Raw genomic sequence first — 21,907 nt, forward strand, 5'->3', positions numbered from 1 at the left:
AAGTTTTTGAAGTTTTTTTCTGCTTTGTTTTGCTTTGTTTTAAGCCATTAGGTCATTCTCTGGATCAGAGGATGAGGAGGAAGTGATGGTCACTCCACCCAAGTGGAAGGGTCCCAAAAGTGTTTAGTTATGTTGGCTCCAGCAGCATAGGATGAAGCAGCTATTACTCAACCTGCAGTGATTAAATAACTTCATGGAGAATTCTCCCTCAAAAAACCGTATTTTTTTAATCAACTGGGAGAACTGAGTTAACAATTAATAATTTTGCCACATGCTTTAAAACATGGATCAACAAACTTTTTGTGCAAAAGGCAAGATCATAAATATTTTCAGCTTTGAGGGTCATATGATCTCTGTTACAACAACTTAACTTTGAGTTGCACGGTGACAGTAGCCATAGGCAATCTGTAAACAAATGTGCTTGGCTGCTTTACAATAAAACTTTATTTACAAAAATAGGCTACAGGCTAGATTTTGCTTGTAGGTAATAGTTTGCCACTACCTGCCTTAAAAAGACATTTATAACTACATTCACAAACACATCTGGCTGTATTTGTCTGGAATTAAGTTTACTAATATAGTGGCAAAGGAGGAAAGAAAGGAAGTTACTTTCTCAGAAAGATGAGAGAACACACTTAAAATTTTTTTAATTTTATATTTAATTTTTCAAAAATCTCAATGGAAATTAAATATTGTTATTTAATTGGTCTTTATTTATAAGAGTATATATAGCTTCCTTATAGTAAGTAGTTTCATTGATGGGCATATTTATGATCTCAACATCAACTAGAAAAACCAGGATTTAAAAAATCATTATTTTTAAAGAAACTTAAAGAAACAAAATTAAAACACCTAATTAATCCTTCCTACCAAAAATTGCCTGGAGGGAAAAACAAACACTCCAAGGGGGAAAACTGAAGCAAACAACCTAAATTATAATAATTTCTCTTTCTGGCTAGGCACAGTGGCTCATGTCAGTAATCCCAGCATTTTGGGAGGCCAAGGCAGGCAGATCACTTGAGGTCAGGAGTCTGAGACCAGCCTGGCCAACAGGGTGAAACCCTGTCCGTACTAAAAATACAAAGGTTAGCCAGGCGTGGTGGTGCACGCCTGTAATCCCAGCTACTCGGGAGGCTGAGGCAGGAGAACCACTTGAGGCAGAGGTTGCAGTGAGCCAAGATTGCTCCACAGCACTCTAGCCTAGACAACAGAGCAAGACTCTGTCTCAAAAAATAAAAATAAAAAAGTAAATAATTTCTCTTTCCTCCATAAGATAATTTTATTTGTATTTTCAAACAAAAGTAATATTAATCAATGTATCTTGATCAGCAATATATAAAGTAATCAATATATATAATGATATATATTGACTAGCAATAGACCCCGCTTATTCTCAGCTAGTTCTTCATGAACACTAAACTAGTCGAAAATAACTTGCAAATATTTTGTATAAATGAAATAAATGATACATAAATGTGTGTGTCACCCTTAAAAACAGTATCAATAATAAGGCCTCCCACAGATTTCCAGTGAATTCATTTATAAGTTACTGCTTATTTTAAGCCCATGAGATAAATTCTGTGGAATTCACTTTTTGTAGTCAGATATAAACCCTCCAAATAAGTAAAATTTTAAAAATAATAAAAATGTAAAAAACAAATAGCCCCTGTGGACATTTCTGTCCAAGTTTCAGAGTCGGAACACTTCACATTATTCTCCTATTTGAACGTCCATCAAAGAAATATAATTACCCCTTTGACACTTTCTTGACAATTTTGAAATTTAAAGAAAAGGAGGCAGTTAGGGGGAAATGATTTTAAAATGCAAATTAATACAGGAAAGAGCCTTACCTCTGTAACAAACAAGCTCTGTGCTTCCTCTTCCGCCTTCGCAGGCACTGTTGAGCATATGTATCGACCCTGTCGTCTCAGGATGGCCGTCTGGAAACAAACACAGGAGGAAAAGCCTTGGGTAAGTGAAGGAGGCAGGTGCCAGCCTCAGAGTGCAGCTGTGTGCCCTGCAGCTGGGCCTGGCACCCACAGAGTCCCTCCAATTTCCCCCATCCAGTGCAGCTGCCTCCTTCGGTCACACACAACAGATTCCATTTGGCAACCTCAAGTTCCAAAGCCAGGCTGGGTCACAGCTCCTGCTTCTTTCTGGATCAGGGGCCCACAGATCCCTCCAGCCAGCCCTTCCTGCAGGGTAGAGGCCCCTTTCAAAGTCCCTAACACCCCACCCCCAAGTGCTTGATCTAGTCCCATGACAGAGCATCTTACTTGCCTTAACTGCTTTTATTGTGGTAAAATATACATAAATTTACCATTTTAAACATTTTGAAGTGTACAGTGGCATTAAGTACATTCATGCAATTGTGCAACCATCACCACCACCCATCTCTTGTCATTTACATCTGTTCTGGTTCACTGCCACATCCCCAGTGCCTAAGAGCATAGATAACTAGACACACAGAAGATCCTCAATCAGTAATTGCTAAACGAATCTATGAACTGGGAAACCTCCCCTCCAAGGGACATTAGAACTGTCCTTGTTCATCAGGCTTAAATGCTTCTTTTAAATAAAATGACAAGGCATGGGTAGCATCCTGTCTACTTCAATAATTGGGCTTAAGGTTTCATTTTCTTTTTCTTTTTAATTAATTAGTTAATTTATTTATTTTTTTGAGACAGAGTCTCACTCTGTCACCCAGGCTGGAGTGCAATGGCGCGATCTCAGCTCACTGCAAGCTCTGCCTCCTGGGTTCACGCCATTCTTCTGCCTCAGCCCCCCAGTTGGCTGGGACTACAGGTGCCCGCCACCACGCCCGGCTAATTTTTTGTATTTTTAGTAGAGACAGGGTTTCCCCTTGTTAGCCAGGAGGATTTCAATCTCCTGACCTCGTGATCTGCCTGCCTCAGCCTCCCAAAGTGCTGGGATTACAGGTGTGAGCCACCACGCCTGGCCTAATTTTTTAATTTTTTAATTTTTTTGAGACAGAGTCTCCCTGTCACCCAGGCTGGAATGCAGTGGCATGATCTCGCCTCACTGCAACCTCTGCCTCCCGAGTTCAAGTGATTGTCATGCTTCAGCCTCCTGAGTAGCTGGGACTACAGGCAGGCGCCACCACACCCGACTAATTTTTGTATTTTTAGTACAGATGGGGTTTCACCATGTTGCCCGGGCTGGTCTCTAACTCCTGAACTCAAGCCATCCACTTGCCTCAGACTCCCAAAGCACTAGGATCACACGTGTGAGTCACCACATCCAGCCTTATTCTTTAAATAGAGATGGGGTCTCACCATGTTGCCCAGGCTGGTCTCAAACTCCTAGGCTCAAACAATCTCCCATCTCTACCTCCCAAAGTGCTGGGATTACAGGCGTGAGCCACCACACCCGGCCTGGGCTTCAGGTTTCAGAAAGAAATATTCTAGTTTTTTTCCCCTATGGAGTATAACCTTTAGGTACCATGAACAGCTCATAGTCAGCCGGGCGCGGTGGCTCGCGCCTGTAATCCCAGCACTTTGGGAGACTGAGGAGGGTGGATCACTTAAAGTCAGGAGCTCAAGACCAGCCTGGCCAACGTGGTAAAACCCTGTCTCTACTAAAAATACAAAAATATTAGCCAAGTGTGACGGCGCATGCCTATAATCCCAGCTACTCGGGAGGCTGAGGTAGGAGAATCACTTGAACCTGGAAGGCAGAGGTTGCAGTATGCCGAGATTGTGCCACTGCACTACAGCCTGGGCAACAGAGCAAGATTCCGTCTCAAAAACAAACAAACAAATCACAGTCATTAAAGCAGCATACAAGCAAACCTTTTGCTAACAGAATCTATCCTGTTAGCTCTTCATGGCAAATGACTAAGTTGGGATCTCACAGCATTGGTCCTGGCAGTTTCCCTTCTTCCTTTGATTGGAGGTGGCTTTGGGTCAAACCTCTGCTCCCTCATCCCTCCAGCCTAGGTGGAGAACTTCAAGGCATGTGTTCTGTGTACAATTTAATTTTATTTCCTGCCTGTATTTTCTCTCTCTGTTGTGTCTGCTTCACCTATATTTATTCTTTTCTTGCACTGTGTCTATCTTTGAAAGTAATCTTTTTTTTTTTTTTTTTTTTTGAGACGGAGTCTCGCTTTGTCACCCAGGCTGGAGTGCAGTGGCGCGATCTTGGCTCACTGCAAGCTCCGCCTCGCGGGTTCATGCCATTCTCCTGCCTCAGCCTCCGAGTAGCTGGGACTACAGGCGCGCACCACCACGCCCGGCTAATTTTTTGTATTTTTAGTAGAGACGGGGTTTCACCGTGTTAGCCAGGATGGTCTCGATCTCCTGACTTCGTGATCCACCCGCCTCGGCCTCCCAAAGTGCTGGGATTACAGGCGTGAGCCACTGCCCCCGGCTGAAAGTAATCTTAAAGCCTATTTTTAGAATAAGGCTCTCCATTCTAAAGGAGTGGAATAAATGAACCAAAGTCCTTGGCAGGTAAATTATTTATTCCTTCAGCCTCCTAGGTCCTGGCTTCTTTGTAAGTACTACAAAGAAACGGTGACCTTTATTACACATCTGTTCTTGTGAAATGCCACAGAGATGAGTGACTATAAGCATGGAAGAGAGGCACAATCTGTACAAAAAGCTACATAGCAATATCCTGTATATATATAGACTGTCACAACTGTTATGAAGGAGGGGTGCTATCAGTAAAGGGGGGTTATTTATTTATAATCCCCCTTTACTGTATATTTCGAAAATTATACATTCTATGTTCCCACTTACTGTGTCCTGATCTGATTTATCTGAGTCTTTCAAGATTTTTGAAACTAATTATCATATTTTAAAACATTCATGAAACAGCTCACGTCAAGAAATAGGACTATTAGGGTCACTTCTAGGCCATTCTTCATCCTAACATTAAGAAGAAAAAATTTATGACAAAAATTTCCCAGTAGAATAACCAACTCTAGAAACTTTAATTATGGGATACTTTTCCAAACACGCCTCTAAGGTGAGAAAAATAATAGGAAATAGATTTTTTTAATTCTCGTATATCAAAGTCCCATAATGTTCTCACTTGGAAAAAAAAAAAAAGTAACATTAAATTATTAAAGAGAGTCCTGAACTATTTTTTTTTCCTTCATGTATGTTCCACAGGAGGAGAGAAACCTGAGTTTTAACAGATAAGATAGCATGATGCTTCTCATTTTTAAACGAGGTTTACACGTTAACCATTACTCATCAATTCCTAATCTTGATTTTAACAAAGAATAGTTTTTTGACCAGAGAGAACCCTTTTTCTCCCCCAGAGACTTCATCCAATTAAACTAAACTAGGTGTGCTTCTTTAGTGCATATGTAATATAGCATAAGTGCCATTTTTTCGTGCATGTCTTGAACTACACACTATTCGATCTCTTTCAGAAAATCTTCAAAGATGGCTGCTATCCTTCCTCATCTACGCATAGTGCTCTGTACACCAAAAGGCACAGTCTGTCTCCCCTCTCCCTAAATCTGGGCTGGCTTTCACCAACAAAATGAGATAGAAGGAATGATTATCAGTTCTAAGCCTACCCTTTGTTGGTGGTGGTGTTTTTTGAGACAATATCTCACTCAGTCACCCAGGATGGAGTGCAGTGGGGCAATCACAGCTCAGTGCAACTTCACCCTCCTGGGCTCAAGTGATGCTCCCACCTCAGCCTCCCAAGTAGCTGGGACCACAGGCATGAACCACCATGTCTGGCTAATTTTTATATTTTTTGTAGTGATGAGGGGTCTCACCATTTTGTCCAGACTGGTCTTGAACTCCTGGGTTCAAGCAATCCTCCCACCTTGGCCTCCCAAAGTGCTGGGATTATAGGCATGAGCCACCGCACCGGGCCCAAACCTAGCCTTCAGAAAAATTGGGAGCTTCCACTACCTCCTTCTTGGAAGCCAGTCACCATATAAGAAGTTCTATCATCTTGAGACCACCATGGTAACAGGAAGTACAAGCTACCCATAAAGAGAGGATATATACAAGATGCCCCACCATCCCCCAGCTGGTCTCAGCCACCCCAGGCAAGATACCACAATGTGAGCGAGGAAATATCTTGGACATTCCAGTTCCCACAGTATAAAACAGAAGAACAACCCAGCTGAGCCTTGACCAGATTTTAGAACTGCAAAAAATAATAAATTATTGTCTTAAGTTACTAGGCTTTGGGGTGGTTTGTTACTGAACAACAGAAAACCAAAACAAGATTGTAAGACACTAGGAACACCTTCAAGTTACAGTACCGAAGAATACTGTCATTTTTAGGAAAAAGGATTTCCAATACTAGCTACACTACAGAGTTAAGACACAAGCACTGAAGAGATACATTATGCTGCAATCTCGTTTCCAGTCTCCCTTCTACTCAATGCCACTAAAAAGGTCAAGTAAGATACAGTAAATGCCTGTTGGATCTTGAGAGTAGTTTGTAGTGTCTTATGAAAAACATTCTACTGATCATTTAAGGACTCAGCATAAATATTACTTTATCCATCCATCCATCCATCCATCTATCCACACCTTACTGGGTCCCTACCTTCTTCCAGACACTGAGCTAGCAGCTGCAGACACAAACTTTAATAAAATACAGTTGCTATTCTTTTAAAACTTACAGTCTGATGAAAGAGAATGATGAGGAAATAATTATTAGAGTATGATAAGTACAGAAGAGTACAGAGAAAGGAGCACAGAAGCACAGGATGATATGAGAGAAAAAATAGGGGAGTCTAAATTCAATAAGGTAGAGAAGAGGACATCAAGAAAAGGTACACTGAGGGAAAGCTAAAATTAGCTTAAGTTAAATTGTAAAGGATGAGCACAAGTTACATTCAGTACAAAACTAAGAGAAACATGGAGATAAACTTGCCCTTGGGAAGTTCAAAGCACAAAATTAAGATATAATGAATGAGATTAACTCTTTGCCAATAAATAAATAAATAAATAAATAAATCCATTAAGTCCTAGAACCAAAAACTTAAGTCAAAGGAAAAACTGCCTAGAATTCTCAATGACCTTGAATTAAACAACACTAAAATTCCACATCTGGGATAAGAATAGGCCAACAGAAAGAATCAGGCTTCCATGGCTACAGGAATTCTGTCAGTGTCTCTATCACTGTTTAGGAGAAAGGTTGGAGCTGGGCGCGGTGGCTCACACCTGTAATCCCAGCACTTTGTGGGGGCCAAGGCAGGCAGATCACTTGAGTTCAGGAGTTTGAGATGAGCCTAGCCAACATGGTGAAACCCCATCTCTACCAAAAAATCAGGCAGCGTGATGGCGCACACCTGTAGTCTCAGTTACTTTGGAGGCTGAGGCACGAGAATTGCTTGAACTCAGGAGGTGGAGGTCACAGTGAGCCAAGACCATGCCACTGCACTCCAGACTGGGTGACAGAATGAGAGCCTGCCTCAAAAAATAAATAAATAAATAATAAAAGAAAGGTTGGAACCTACTAGGCTGGACCCATGGGGGAGGGGAGTACTACCAGGCTTGGCACCAATGGGGCTGTCAATGTTTGATACCATCAGCTGCTAAGGTCTTCTAATTCATTGCCCTTGCTCTGAGTACAGTCTCACCGAGCCACTTATTTATAATATGCTTCCCATTTAGACTTTCCTACTGGGAGAAAATACACAGCCAATATAATATTCTGATCTACTTGTGAATTCTAGTTCTCAATGCATATTAATAAAATGACATTCTGGTTTGCACTCTTGTGGGGTTGCCTGCAAAAGCCAGTTCCCCTGAGCCTGAAACATTCTGGGTGACCAAATTCCATCTTTGGACTTGCAAACCTGAGGTCTGATCCTGTACCATGGTGACCTTATAAACCACTCCGAGACCTGTCTGAACAGTTGGTCAACCCTAACTCCATTATCTAAACCTCTCCTGTACCCACATGCCCTTCTTTACCCCATCAGATTGCAAATTCCTTTAAGAACAGAAGATACGTCTTCCTATTTCTAGCTATGTGCTAAATACTCAATAAATGTTTCAAGAATGAGTAAATACACTTTGGGAGGCCAAGGTGGGAGGATCACTTGAGACCAGGAGTTCAAGACTAACCTGGGCAACATAATGAGACCTTGTCTCTACTAAGAATAAAAAAATTACCCAGGCATGGTGTCATGCACCTGGAGTCCCAGCTACACAGGAGGCTGCAATGGGAGGATCTCTTGAGACCAAAAGTTCGAGGCTGCAGTGAGCTGTGACCAGGCCACTGCACTACAGCCTGGGTGATGGAGCGAGACCCTGTCTCAACCAAAAAAAAAAAAAAGAAAGAAAAAAAAAGAATGAATGAAACAGTTAATGGAGACAGAACTAGGAATCTACCAATAACAACCATTACTTGCATATAAGTTTTCTTCCCCTATTATTACAAAAAGTTATCTGGTCCATTATAGAAACTGACAAGGGAAGACTACAGCATGAGTGAATGCTCTGTTTTAATTTCTCCACAGATTTTATGTATTAAAAGTCATATTCAAATAATCATCTACTTCATGCCAAACTGATTCACATTAAATTTCTATAGTTTTATTTATTTGGCTTATAGACAAGTCCAAGTCAATACTAAGAGATTTATACTCCAAAAGCACTAAAGCCCCTCTCAACAATAAGCCAAGTTTTCTTTTTCATAGCTGTGGTATTCTTTTCTACTTTTCTATCAGTTAAAATCATATTTCTGCTAAAAGATGGGTTTATATCCTTTATATCCACTTTATATAAATCAACATCAAGGTGGGCATTCAAAGCATACCAGTTCTATTTCTATGTTTGGAAACAAACCATTTCTATTCTGCTAAGAAATCTGTACATTTGACACCATAATTAGTGTAATATGTGTCTGAAAATTAAACCTAAACATTGCTAGCATCTCAGATAACTATTGGGATAGAAATCTCACGGCATAAACATAATTTCAAAATAAAAGCCCTTTACCAAGGTATGTACCTGCAAGAAAGAAAAGGAAAAAGAAAAAAGAAAAAAAGAAAGGCAGATAGATAATCAACAGATAGAAAGATAGATGGATAAAAGCCCTTTCCTAGCTATTATAATAGAAGGCAAATTATTTTCAGTCAATATCATTACTTAGGTTAAACATGTAGCCTTTGGCACTAAGAAATTCTTAGTTACCTTCAGCAAATATGGACAGGAGTCTTACAGGAAGTTCCACAAAATCACAGGCATAATTAAAAAGGAAGAAAAAGGGGTGACATCCTTTCCCAAAGGGCTTATATGAGAATGCACAGACACCTGAGGGCCCCAGTCTCAATATTTATGGGACAGTTTGTTTTGCTTTTTCTTTTTCTTTTTAACAGAATGAGCTAGAAAAGCACGGAGTTGCTCCCAGAATAAAAAGAGTGAAATTTACAACTTTCTCCAAGTCTAGTTTGGAATGACAAATTTCAAATAGATCCTTTTTACTTAAAAAAAAAAAAAAAAAAAAAGGCCGGGCGCGGTGGCTCAAGCCTGTAATCCCAGCACTTTGGGAGGCCGAGACGGGAGGATCACGAGGTCAGGAGATCGGGACCATCCTGGCTATCACGGTGAAACCCCGTCTCTACTAAAAAACAGAAAAAAACTAGCCGGGCGAGGTGACGGGCACCTGTCGTCCCAGCTACTCAGGAGGCTGAGGCTGGAGAATGGCGTAAACCCGGGAGGCGGAGCTTGTAGTGAGCTGAGATCCGGTCACTGCACTCCAGCCTGGGCGACAGAGCGAGACTCCGTCTCAAAAAAAAAAAAAAAAAGTTTTTTCCTCTTAGTTGAAATGATCCCCTCCAAACACTGGGGTTACTGTGATGTTTCTGAGCCACTGTGGGAAGCCACTTAGCCCTGGGCAGCAGGGCAGGCCCACCTAAAGGGAGCGAGTGGAGGTACCTGTTTCCTCACCTGGGCCGACCCCTGGGGCCTCTGGCGTTTCTTGCTTCTGTTATCACTCACTGCTCTCTCTGCAGCTTAAATGTGGAATCCCTCTCTCCTAACTACATTCCTGACCCCAACCTGGCCGGGGCTCTGTCTGGCCTCCATCGGTGGCAGCCAACACGGTACCCTGGCCCCACTGAAGCTGGAGATTCTGAGAAGCTCATGTTTCAAACCACAAGAAATGTGAAGCGATTTATTTCAGTCAACTTCCGATGTTAGAATTTGAGGAATGATATTGGAAAGAGATTTGAGTTGAGAGCCAGGAAACCTGAGTCCTTACCCCAGCTCTGCCTCTAATTAGCTGTGCAGTCTTGGGGGATATTTGAACTTTCCACATCCACAGAACACTCTTCTAGGATCTCTAGGTTTCCTTTGTGGTTTAAAAATCCCACCGTTCTATGAATATGGAATTCTAAGTCTGTTCCTCTCAAATGGTTTATCTGAGTGCTGGAAATTGCTTTGTAAGAAACTAAAACATAAAGGCATCCAGAAAAAAGAAAAAAGATGAATACCATATTTGCTTTGAATCACAGTTGCATTACCTTAATTTTTTTTTTTTTATGGAAAGAATTGTGGGGTAAAAAGGAGGGAAGATTCACTACGTAGATTTAAATAAATATAAGAGTGAGTATTAACAAAGATTTATCTTATTTTTCTAACCTTCTCAACTCATGGCACTGGATTTTTTATTAATTACTTTACAATGGGCTTAAACTATAACAAAATAGCCCTCTTAATTCCTGGTGGGAAGTATGCAAATCCATGGGATATTTAAAACACCATATTTTATAAAATTTTAATTAAAAGACCAACAATAGGCCCACCCTTGCCCTGGGACCATATGAACAATGAGCTAAAGACAATCTCCCAGAGAAGCGGGTGGGCTGTAACCTGAGCCAGCTGCTGGCACCGGTGCCAGAGTGTCTCCACAGCTCTGCTGTTCAAAGGAGCAGAGAGCTGAGAGTTTCCTTCCTCAACAGAGAAACAAATATCAGGGACAGTCCAAAAGGGGAGCACAGGCTCTGAGGCAGGAAGAGATAGGGAGTACCCAGCAGCCTCCCAGGTAGTTCTCGAGAGCCAGCCCAAAGAAAGGGGAGACCACTGCACTCCAACTGAGACACTGAGTCAGGAGAGGGGAAGATGCTTCTCTTTAGGAGTAAACTGTCAGTAAGAGCAGGACTGCAAACCTAGGGAGCTGGAGGGGCATTTCAGGGTACCTGGGGTCCTGCCTCTAAGACGGTCTATTCTCTGAGGACTGAGGATGACCTAAAATCCAAGAGAAGGAAGCCCGGGGTCCACAGTGACCACCTGTTAGAGAAGCCCAGCAGCCTCAGACCCCATCAATTCCAGTCTACCCTTAGGCTTAACTGTGGAGCCATCAACCCTCTCTCCTCTTTGTAATCTCATGTAAAGCATCCATGCTTGTGCTTATTTTTGTGCTTGTTTTCATTTACTTAGAACTATACCTTCAAACACCTGAGGACTTTATGCATTAGTCAGAGAAACAGTACTTGAATCTGCTGAAGGAAGGGCAGCTCTTAGGGTGGGCCTGGGGTGGGGCCAGGGCTCAGGAGATGGGGGGACCTGGATGCAGCCAAAAAGCAAAGCCCAGGAGGTCCAAGCATGACTGAGCTCTTCAGGAGCATTCCCTGGACCTGGCCTATCTCCCTCACCAAGTTAACCCTAGGTTCAATTTTTATTGTTCTCAATAAAAATTGGATAGCATCCATGTCCATGTTCTAAAGTTATCTCTGATTGCAAGCTACTCCCTCTTAGATGGCTCCCAAGAGCTCCTTCCTTTTGTCTCTAGGCCTCAGCCAAACTGCATGGTGCCTCACATCTCTGCAGAATTATGTCCCTTTGTTATCTGCTGGAAACCCCACATAGTTGCACTGGTCTGCACAGTAAATATTTTGTAGCGAGTGCAGTATCAAACATTACTATTCAACAACTCTGCAAACATCGCTGAAACTTGCTGAGCGCAGAGGTGATGAAACCTTTCCAAGTATCTGGCAGATGCATTTGTTTCAGAGCATATGACTTGCTTTTTGAGAGGATTCAGTACCAAGCTAGACTAGAAACTAAAATTTACACAGGGCATTCCCACATTTCACCTCACAGTTCATGTCTTGGCAGTTAACCCATGATGTTCTATTAACGTCAGACAAATTCCATTTTCAGGGAACCGTTGCCTAAAGAGCCTCCATGTTTAATTCGCTAATAATTAAGAAAATGACCAAGCATAGGACAGAGAGGCTGAAGAAGGAATTCCATTCAGGTTTCTGGAAGGGATTTAATGAAAGCCAATTCCCAAGGAACACATTTAAAACATTACAAGGGCTGCGTTTTTTTTGTTGTTGTTGCTTTTTAAGACATAGGGTCTCGCTCTGTTGCCCAGGCTGGAGTGCAGTGGTGTGATCATGGCTCACTGCAGCCTTGACATCCTAGGCTCAAGCAGTTGTCCCACCTTGGCCCCCTAAAGTGATAGGATTACAGGCGTGACTCACTGCAGGGGCTGGGCTGAGTCTTGATACGAGCAGAGAATTATACATTTCTCATGGACTATTTGAGCCTAAGCTCTCCTAACATAGATTCTATAATCCATCTTTTTGGGTGGTCTTGAGGTGGGGGGGCCTTCTCTGCTTCTCTAACTGCTCCTCTTCACGGGCACCTGCATGGTCCCCCATTTCTTTCTCTGGTCCCTCAACAGAGCCACCTTTCACTCTGCCTGATGTCAAAGTACAGAGTACAAACTACAAAAATGCACAAACCACAGTGCAGCACCCTAACCAGAAGGCCCATCTTCCCTCTATCATCTCTCTTATCTATTCTCTGCACAGCTGCCATTTGTCTTTCTAAATCTCTCATCTGACAGCATCATGCCTCAGCTGAAATTCTTTCAATGACGCCTCATTGTCACCAGAATAAAATCCAAACTCCTCAGCATGACCTAAGACCTTTTGTGACCAACCGTACTAATTTTGCTGGATTCTTCTGCCCTTCTCCAACCATCCAGCAACATGGACTATTTCTGATTCCCTAATGCACCAGGCCCCTCTGACTGGCACCAAGTTGCTCAGACTGGTCTCAGGCACACATACCATTCTGCTGAGATTACTCAAAGATACTTCTGTGTCTCCTGCCAGACTTGAGAATCTGACCATGTTATTCATCTTTAATTCTCCAGTACCCAGCAGAACACCTGACACAAGATGAATGTTGCTGAGTAAATGTGAAGTTGGGACTTTAAAAGAGGGACTGCACAATTTAGTTGTGAGATCACATGAGGTTCCAAATGAAACAGCGTCTCAGCAACACGTGAGACTTCAGATAGTTCCTTTCACCAAATAATGTACTGCTTCCTAAAAAGTCAGATTTCAGTAGACCTTTGAGGGTCATATGAATTTCATTCTGCTACCTTCTCAAATCCCTCAAATGGAAGAGCACACACAATTGTTTATTAAAATGCAGTAAACTAAGTAACATAAATGTTCAGAAACCTTAATAACTAGTTATCAATTAAGTGCATTTTTGTAAAGAATCATATATTTTTTTGGTCTTACAAAGAAGCAATTTTAAAATCACTTCCTAAGTACTACTGCACAGCTGAGGACAGGAGAGTTACCCAGAAAACCAGGAGTAGCCTTGTGGTCATTCGGGGCCCAAGTGGCATGTCTGGCTTCCCGTTTAGTAAGGGACTCAGCCTGCTGAACAGCTAAAGGTGAGGGTGGCAACTAAAAACAGCCACCCTCAAAAATAAAATGACATTCCCTAGAGGAGAGAACAGAGGTTGTAATAAGCTCCCTAGTGACCCAGCGTCTCCCCACCAATGGAAGGGCAGCAGCAAGGGCATGCAGAGGTCTCCTGGATGGTGGTATCTCTTTGGATTCTCAAACATCTGTGAGGACCAAATTTTAGGGGAAATGTCATCACTGAATTACAGATTAAGAAAAGTGAGTTTTAGGAAGGTTTATAACTTATGAAAGGATCAGAGTAATAAGAGATAGACGTGAGTGAGAAAACCCCTGTGGACATATGACTGTATCTTGGGTCCCGTCACTACCTTTAGTGTCTAGAGCACCTACCAACTCTTTCATGCGCATTCCACTCAACCTTGAGGTAGGTGTAAGTAAGTGTACTTTCTTTTGTTTTCCGGTTGTCTGTATGTGTCTCTGGTTGTCTTTCTTTCTTTCTTTTTTTTTTTTTTTGAGACGGAGTCTCGCTCTGTCACCCAGGCTGGAGTGCAGTGGCACGATCTCGGCTCACTGCAAGCTCCGCCTACCGGGCTCACGCCATTCTCCTGCCTCAGCCTCCCAAGTAGCTGGGACTACAGGTGCCTGCCACCATGCCCAGCTAACTTTCTGTATTTTTAGTAGAGACGAGGTTTCATCGTGTTAGCCAGGATGGTCTCGATCTCCTGACCTCGTGATCCACCCGCCTTGGCCTCCAAAAGTGCTGGGATTATAGGCGTGAGCCACCGCGCCCAGCCGGTTGTCTTTCTTTAGAATTCTATTTTAGTTGCTAAAAGGACCATAATTTTGTGTGGACATCTAGAACAGTGGATATGCTTCAAGTTAAAACATGTCCATCACAGTTATGTGTTGCATAACTCTGGAGATATATTCTGAGAACTGCATCAGTAGGTGACTTCGTCCTTGTGCAGACATGATAAAGTGTACTCACAAACCTAGATGGTATAGCCTACCACGCACCTAGGCTACAGGGTGTGTAGCCTATTACTCCTAGGCCACAAACCTGTACAGCATGGGACAGTGCTGACTACTGCAGGGAGACGTAACACAATGGAAGTAGGTGTATATCTAAACATATCTAAACACAGAAAAGGTATGGTAAAACACAGCATTATAATTTGATGGGACCAGCATTGTTGGCTGAAAGGTCATTATGCAGTGCATGACTGTATTTACACATCGCGACACACCAATGAACTTTCCTTCAGGACTTGTCTTAGGAAGACATACTCCCTAATGTGCCACCCATCATCCCTATGTAAGGCTTCACTTATGCACTGAGTATAATTTCATTCAAATCCCTCCGAGTTGACCAGCGCCACGCTGCTCCTATCAGAGCAGCATTTCAGCTCCTGGGCTGTCATCCAGAGTCTTACTTCAAACACAGCGGAGAGTCAGTTTTGTAGATATAATGCTAAGCAGATGGGGAAGGCACTCTGACTCTAGGACTTCCGACATCAGTGGACTTTGATGAACTTACTGAATCTGTCCTCTTTGGATCTCGTGCACACACTCGAGAGTGTTGCTCAAACCCATGTGGGACACACTCAGTATTATCGAGGCTCTTTCAGGCAACCCTGGTAGAAAAAGGCAGAGATACAGACATAGCAGGACTCATTTTTGCTTTAGAAACCATAGAGATTTTGTGCCTGGTAACATGTTAAATGACATCTAGGAATTCTGAGGCCAAAACCTGGATTTCCATCTCCTTTAAAGACTCGTGGTTTGTGTGTGTTTGTTTTTACATGCAAACATACTGTGGCTCCTTTGCTTCTGCTCCCATGATTTGCCACCTTGAGATACGCTCTAAAGACCTCAAAGGCCACTGGTGCCAAGTTCTCATATCCATCCATTTGTGTAATACCCATTAAGTGCCTACTACGGATAAAATACTGTTGTAGGAATGTTGGCAAATGTAAACATGAATTTTCAAAAAACTATGGTTTACAATTTTAAAAAATAATTATGGCTTTCTATTCTCATGGAGGCTTTATTTTCTACTGAGGGGAAAAATAAGCAGTTTCATAGCTACAAATAATCATAATAAAGAGGGATAGCGATGAATGCTGGAGGCACAGTATATACGTCGTAAATTTCCATCTGATTAGGCTACCCTGACGGAAGATATCATCCTTAGTTCAAATCTTCCTCTATCCATGCCTGTCGATCTTCTTTAATATCCTAAGACATATACACTAACCACATAGATAAAATTGTCCTTCTATCCCTCATTGGTCTACAAATATGGTCTGCATTTATCCAGTTCCACCAACTGTAGAATTTCACCATTCTCTCTGACATATTTAAAATGTCAGCTAAATGTTATTTTAAAAAGAAAAGAAGAATGTGACCTCTCATGGGGAACACAAATATACAATGATGGACTAATGGGTTCATCAATATCCTTCATTTAAGATAAGAGAATAACATCTTACATTCACTTGATGTATACAGGTGGTATTTCATACATGTGTGCTTTCATCTAGTTACATATGTAGTTAATGTCAACTCCCCACTTGATCCTAGATTTTCCTGATCACAACATGGAGCAAAAATCATGTCACAGTGTCCACTATATGGAGAAAAAAAAAAAGTTACTACCCTCAGCAGGCTGAGGAAAAAAAATAAAGAAAATGATGAAATACTTTGTAAACATAAAAATCAACACACTGATCTTGTACCCTAATTGTTTCAGCAAGAGGCATCACGGTTCCGCTGAGTTCTCTGGCTCCTGAGGGCACCGCTACGCTGTCTTCCATGTGCGTGCCCTGCTCCCGCGTAATATGTTCAATCACGTCCCCTACGGTCCTATGCCAGGGCACATGGGGACACAGCCGCCCACACACCCTCCCCTGCCTGTAACAGCGCATGGGGCTGCAGAGGCATACCTTTGGAGCGGTGAGGAAGACAGGAGAACCCTGTGAGGTGCCCATCAGCTGAACCTCACTTAAGGACGGCGGGGTCATGGCCAGATCATCCTCCTAGCCTATCAGGCCTCCACCTTCATTTAGAAAGGCTGGCACAAATACAAAGTTAATTATGCTTTCCCAATATGTTTCTGTGGTTGCTGATTCGGACTCAGGCATAGAAGTTGTTTTTCAGAAGCAATTTTCTTCCTTAACACTTCCTTCAGTTTAGGAAAATAACACTGAATTTGCACAGTCGAATGCTGATATTCTTGAAGTTTGGTGAGTTAAGCAAGATGGTTTTAAACAAATTAAAGAACAAATGAATCAGTCAAGGAAACAATGATTCTAAATGTTTGTAAATCACTTCCTTTTCCTACAATGTTTCTAATGAGAAAGCCTGTAACATACATATTCCAGGGACCTGGGAATCCAGCTCAAGTTTAAATGCTCAAAATAGCCACTTGAAGAGCTCTACCCTTAACTTCTTACTTCAATTAGATTTTATATCTGATTGACGTTTAGTAGGCCTGGTAGTTGGCCTGAATGTACATCTACGATTTTCTGGATTTCTTCCAAATGATTTAATGCTTTCTTACATGCTGATTCTCTTCACCCAAGAGCTGTCTAAAGTCTCAGCCATGGTCCATGTCATCACCACACCTTCCTCCCGTGAGCTCTCAGACACTGACACGTCCCTTCCCTGAGTGTGCCCTGGTGCCCCTCCAACTACCCCACACCAAGTGTTTTTGCTCCTTCATCCTCTGGGCCCTCTAACATCTTCTTTTCCCAGTCCAGGGTCCACCTCCAAAGACTCTCCAGCCTCGACTCCCTGGGAGGTCATTTTAGGACCTTGGGTCACTCACTCACCCACATCCTGCCACCATCACGGCCATCCATCCTTTCTCTTCTCTATTCCCAGGTGACTGACGTTTCCAACAAGGCTAATGGTTTTCATTGAAATCTTAAGTGGAAAGACCCCCCTCTTGGTTGATAATTCATTTGTTTAATTCTACAAATATTTATTGAATATCTACCACTTGTTCCACATGCTTAAAAACTAAGATCCCTGCCTCCTGGAGTTTATGTAAGAAGCAAGAACATATACCAGTGTGAGAAGCTCATAAGAGACAGGGAAAGAAAAAAGAAATCAGAGCAAGGTAGAGAGGACCAGCAAGGCCAAAGAGGGGTGGAGGTGTAGCAGTCAGCAGCCTCACTGCAAAGGTCAGATTTGGAAAAAGGTTTGCAGGGGGGCAAGAGATAGCCAGGTAAAGAATTTGCAGGGAGAGGATAGGTCCCAAGCCAGAAGCCTGCCTCAGGAGGGAGACAGGAGCCCAAGGAGGCCAGTGTGACTGCAGACAGACAGCGGGTGGTGGGAGAGGCGAGCTGGGACAAGGCCTGGGAGTAAATGGGAAACAAAGTCACAGGGACCCTTGGGTCACTGCAAGGCCTTTGCTGGGGGATTCTGAACACAGGAATGATATCCTCTGACTCGCTTTTTAAACAACCTCTCTAGCTACACTGTTAGGACCCACTGGAAGAGGGCAAGGAGAGAACCCAGAAGACTTGAGAAGTCTCTCGCATTAATCCAGGTAAGAGGGACAGACAAAGGCTGTGGTGATGGTTCCAGCAGGGGGAGAACAAGCTGATGACACTTGCTGCTCCCCCTGCCACTCCCCATGGCCTGCTTTCCAAACCCTTACTCGCCCAAGCTCCCCCTGCTCCAGGCCAGCTTGACATTAGCTCCCTCAGCACAATCTGCCACTACACTTTTCAATACACAATCCTCTCCTTCTATTTGGAGCTGGCAGTATCTCTCCTTCCTCAACTCTTCCCCTAAAAAACCCTTAATTCCCTCCCCTGAGACCCCATGAAGAGCCTTGCTTCAAAACTCAGACCACATTATCCTGTATCTTCGATCTCTTCTCCATGCCTGGGTTTCACCCTTCTCAGCTCATTCTTGCTTTCCCAATCCTGGTAAAACCTCCCGCAGACCTTGTCACTGCTCTGAGTCATTCTGATTCCTTTTTCTGTTTCCAGCTTACTCTAACCTGTGTCTCCCCACTCACTTCTTTACCCCTGCCCGGTCACCAACTCCACCGCCCTTTCTCGGGAACTCCCTAGCCGCGGCAAGACTGTCTGCCCTCTCTGCCTGCCTTCTTCCAACTCTTCTTCTCCATTTCCTGGTTCTTATCCTAACTTCCGTCTCTGCTTCCCCTGCTTTTTCCTAAATGAAGGCACTAGCCCAGGCTTCAGTCCGTCATGCTCTCGGCCCCTTTCTTGCCTGTCTCACTTTTCTGTGGATGAATCCAGATCTTCCTTTTTAAACACAACTTCTCTCAGGGCTGGACTTCCGCGTTTCCAGCCACTTCAAGAGCTCCCAGCACCTGGGTGTTCCACTAAGCTCTCAAACAATACGTCCACAATAGATTCCCATGGGGCGAGATTTATGTCATGACACGGGTCCTAGTCCCCTGCTTATTAATATTAAGACACACCTTTATCTCCTCTCCTAAGTTATGAGCATTTTAAAAGCAAGGATCCTAGCTTATCTTCATGGTTCCAAGTACCTCACAAAGCTGAGTCCTCTCACAAGTTGTTTAAGAATAAACATAAGTTAAATAAATATACCCTTAAGCTCAGCTGATCAGTGCTACCTGAAAAGTAAGCTTTTCTTTTTAAGGACTATGTGATGATAATCAAAACACAACAAAACAAAACAAAACAAAAAAACAGCGATCACTATCTCCTGTAAAAGGCATTACTTGAACTAGAATTAAAATTCTCATCTCCTGGAGGTTTAGAAGTGTCTATTCAGATTTTTTTTTTTTTTTTTGAGACGGACTTTTGCTCTCATTGCCTAGGCTGGAGTCAGTGGCGCAATCTTGGCTCACTGTAACCTCCGCCTCCTGGGTTCAAGCGATTCTCCTGCCTCAGCCTCCTGAAACTACCGGCACCCGCCACCACGCCCGGCTAATTTTTGTATTTTTGGTAGAGATGGGGTTTCACCATCTTGGCCAGGCTGGTCTCAAACTCCTGACCTCAGGTAATCTGCCCGCCTCATCCTCCCAAAGTGCTGGGATTACAGGCATGAGCCACTGCGCCCGGCCGAGAAATATAATTTATCCAGATTTTTCAGTAGGTCTAAGCCTAGACATGAACTAATATCCCAGAAACTACAACACTCACAGAAAGTTACACTATTGGCCACTGAATTCTAACTGATAAAAATTTCAAGGAATTTATGAAAAGCTTTTCAATAAAAAGCCAAAAACAAAGTATTGAGGGTTTTTTTTTTTTTTTCTTTTGGCTGTATATCATAAAAAAGTGAGGACAAAACATCGTGAAAATAAGTTTTTTTCTTTTCAAAAGGACAGATGGGAAATGAGATCAGGGACTTCCAGGCCTTTGTAAGCAGCAGGCATGGCTTCCTCTCCATGTCAGTGATTTGTAGATCATTATCAGTCTTATGTAAGTAGAAGAGGAAAAGAACCAGAGGAAAAATAAAATTCAGGATGTTATTGAAAGGGAAATGGAGCGAGCACATTTTTCTATACAATGCTGAGAACACTCTAGGATTCTCCTGTATTCAAACATTTCCAAAAAGTAAAATTTCTTAAGATTGTCAATTATGAATAATCTTTGGTCTGCACTCCTATCGTTTCTTTTCCGTTCTCTTGCTAAGACATTTATATAGGTAATACACCATGAATATCAGTGGAAAAAGCACCTAAGGACTCACTCCTCGACCTGATTTTGCAAACAGTTCTAAGGATGACAACAGTTTCCCACCCATAAATATAGCACAGAAATCCTATAACGAAATCCTATGCTTTTTAAAAATTGTTGTTTTCAAATACATAAAACATAAAATATACCATCTTAACCATTTTTAAGTGTACAGTTCAGTGGCATTAAGTACATTCTCATTTTTCAACCATCACCACCATCCATCTCCAAAATTATTTTCATGTTTCCAACTGTGTCTCTGTTCTCATTGAACAATAACTCCTCATTGCTCCCCACCTCCATCCCTAGTAACCACCATTCTACTGTCTGCCTCTGATGCATTTGATTCTTTAGGGACTTTACATATGTGGAATTGAACACTATTTGTCCTTCTGTGACTGGCTTATCCACTGAGCATAATACCCTCAGGGTCCATCCATATTGTAACATGGGACAGGAGTTGCTTCCCTTTTCAGGCTGAATAATATTTCATTTGATGTAAATCCCACATTTTGTTTCTCCATTTATCCCTTGACAGACACTTGGGTTACTTCCCCCTTTCGGCTACTGTAGATAATGCTGATCTCAATAGGGGTGAACAAATCTCTCTTTGAGTCCCTGCTTCCAAGTCTTTGGCGCATATATCTAGAAGTGGGATACAACGTGCTTTTGAGACAGGGTCTCACTCTGTCACCCAGGCCAGACCACAGCAGCACAATCATGGCTCACTGCAGCCTCAACCTGTTAGGCTCAAGTGATCCTCCCACCTCAGCCTCCCGAGTAGCTGGGACCACAGGTGTGTGTCACCATGCCCAGCTAATTTTTTTTTTTTTTTTCAGAGACAACTGAGTATTTATTTTTGTGCCTTCCTTCCTATGTATTTCAAGTCTTCAAAACAAGGCCCCAGGAACCTCCAGACTCAATTATGCCCCTGGGCTTGGTCCACTATTACAGGAGTCTTAGGGAGCCTTGTACATAAGCTTGAGTTACTCATTCACAGTATCAAACCCCAAGACAGAAGATGCAACTAAGCAGAACTCCCTCCTCTATTCCTCCATGGCAAATGCTGATTTCAGATGAGGCAGCAGCCAATGTAAAAAACGCTGGAATTTTTCCTTGGAACTGGACTGTGATGAGAGGTGCCTGCCACAAACATAAGCGACTGTCTTTTCTTTGACCCTTCCTTTCCGATTTTTGAAGATTAAGCAGGAAATAATCTTTTCTGAAGATACTTGGTAATAATTCCAAAAACACCCAAAACACATGCTTCCACTACACTGTGCTTTCAGATATTCTGGATCAGGTTCAGCTGGTGGATGAGCTGATTGATGTGTTCACCCCAATAACCAGGTGAGCCCATCTCCTTGAGGAAGCCCACTCTATTCTTGGTAGCATGATGGGCCACCAAGAAGTGGGAAGGGCACAAGACCCATGAGATCTCCTGGAAATACTTCCCTGGGAAGGCAAAGTCATGAGTGAGGTCTCCCAGGCAGATGACACCAAACTCCCCCAGGTGCTCCTCAATCGCTGCGTTGTCTGTCAGAGGGATGGTCTCATTCTCGACCTTGGCTTGTCCATGTTT

At 42.7% G+C, this 21,907-nt stretch overlaps 1 protein-coding gene across 3 annotated transcripts in view; it reads right to left on the reverse strand.

The window, feature by feature from the left end:
- The window catches only part of DOCK9 (dedicator of cytokinesis 9), a 195,795-nt gene that overhangs the window by 145,528 nt on the left and 28,360 nt on the right, over positions 1 to 21,907 (reverse strand). For all 3 annotated transcript variants that reach the window (XM_011933819.1, XM_011933818.1, XM_011933817.1), the window contains exon 3: positions 1,851 to 1,940. In XM_011933819.1, coding sequence (XP_011789209.1) covers positions 1,851 to 1,940 — 90 coding nt within the window. The remainder of the gene's footprint in view (positions 1 to 1,850; positions 1,941 to 21,907) is intronic.

This window comes from Colobus angolensis, unplaced genomic scaffold (assembly GCF_000951035.1).
Source record: "Colobus angolensis palliatus isolate OR3802 unplaced genomic scaffold, Cang.pa_1.0 Scaffold13, whole genome shotgun sequence".
Lineage (NCBI taxonomy): Eukaryota > Metazoa > Chordata > Mammalia > Primates > Cercopithecidae > Colobus > Colobus angolensis.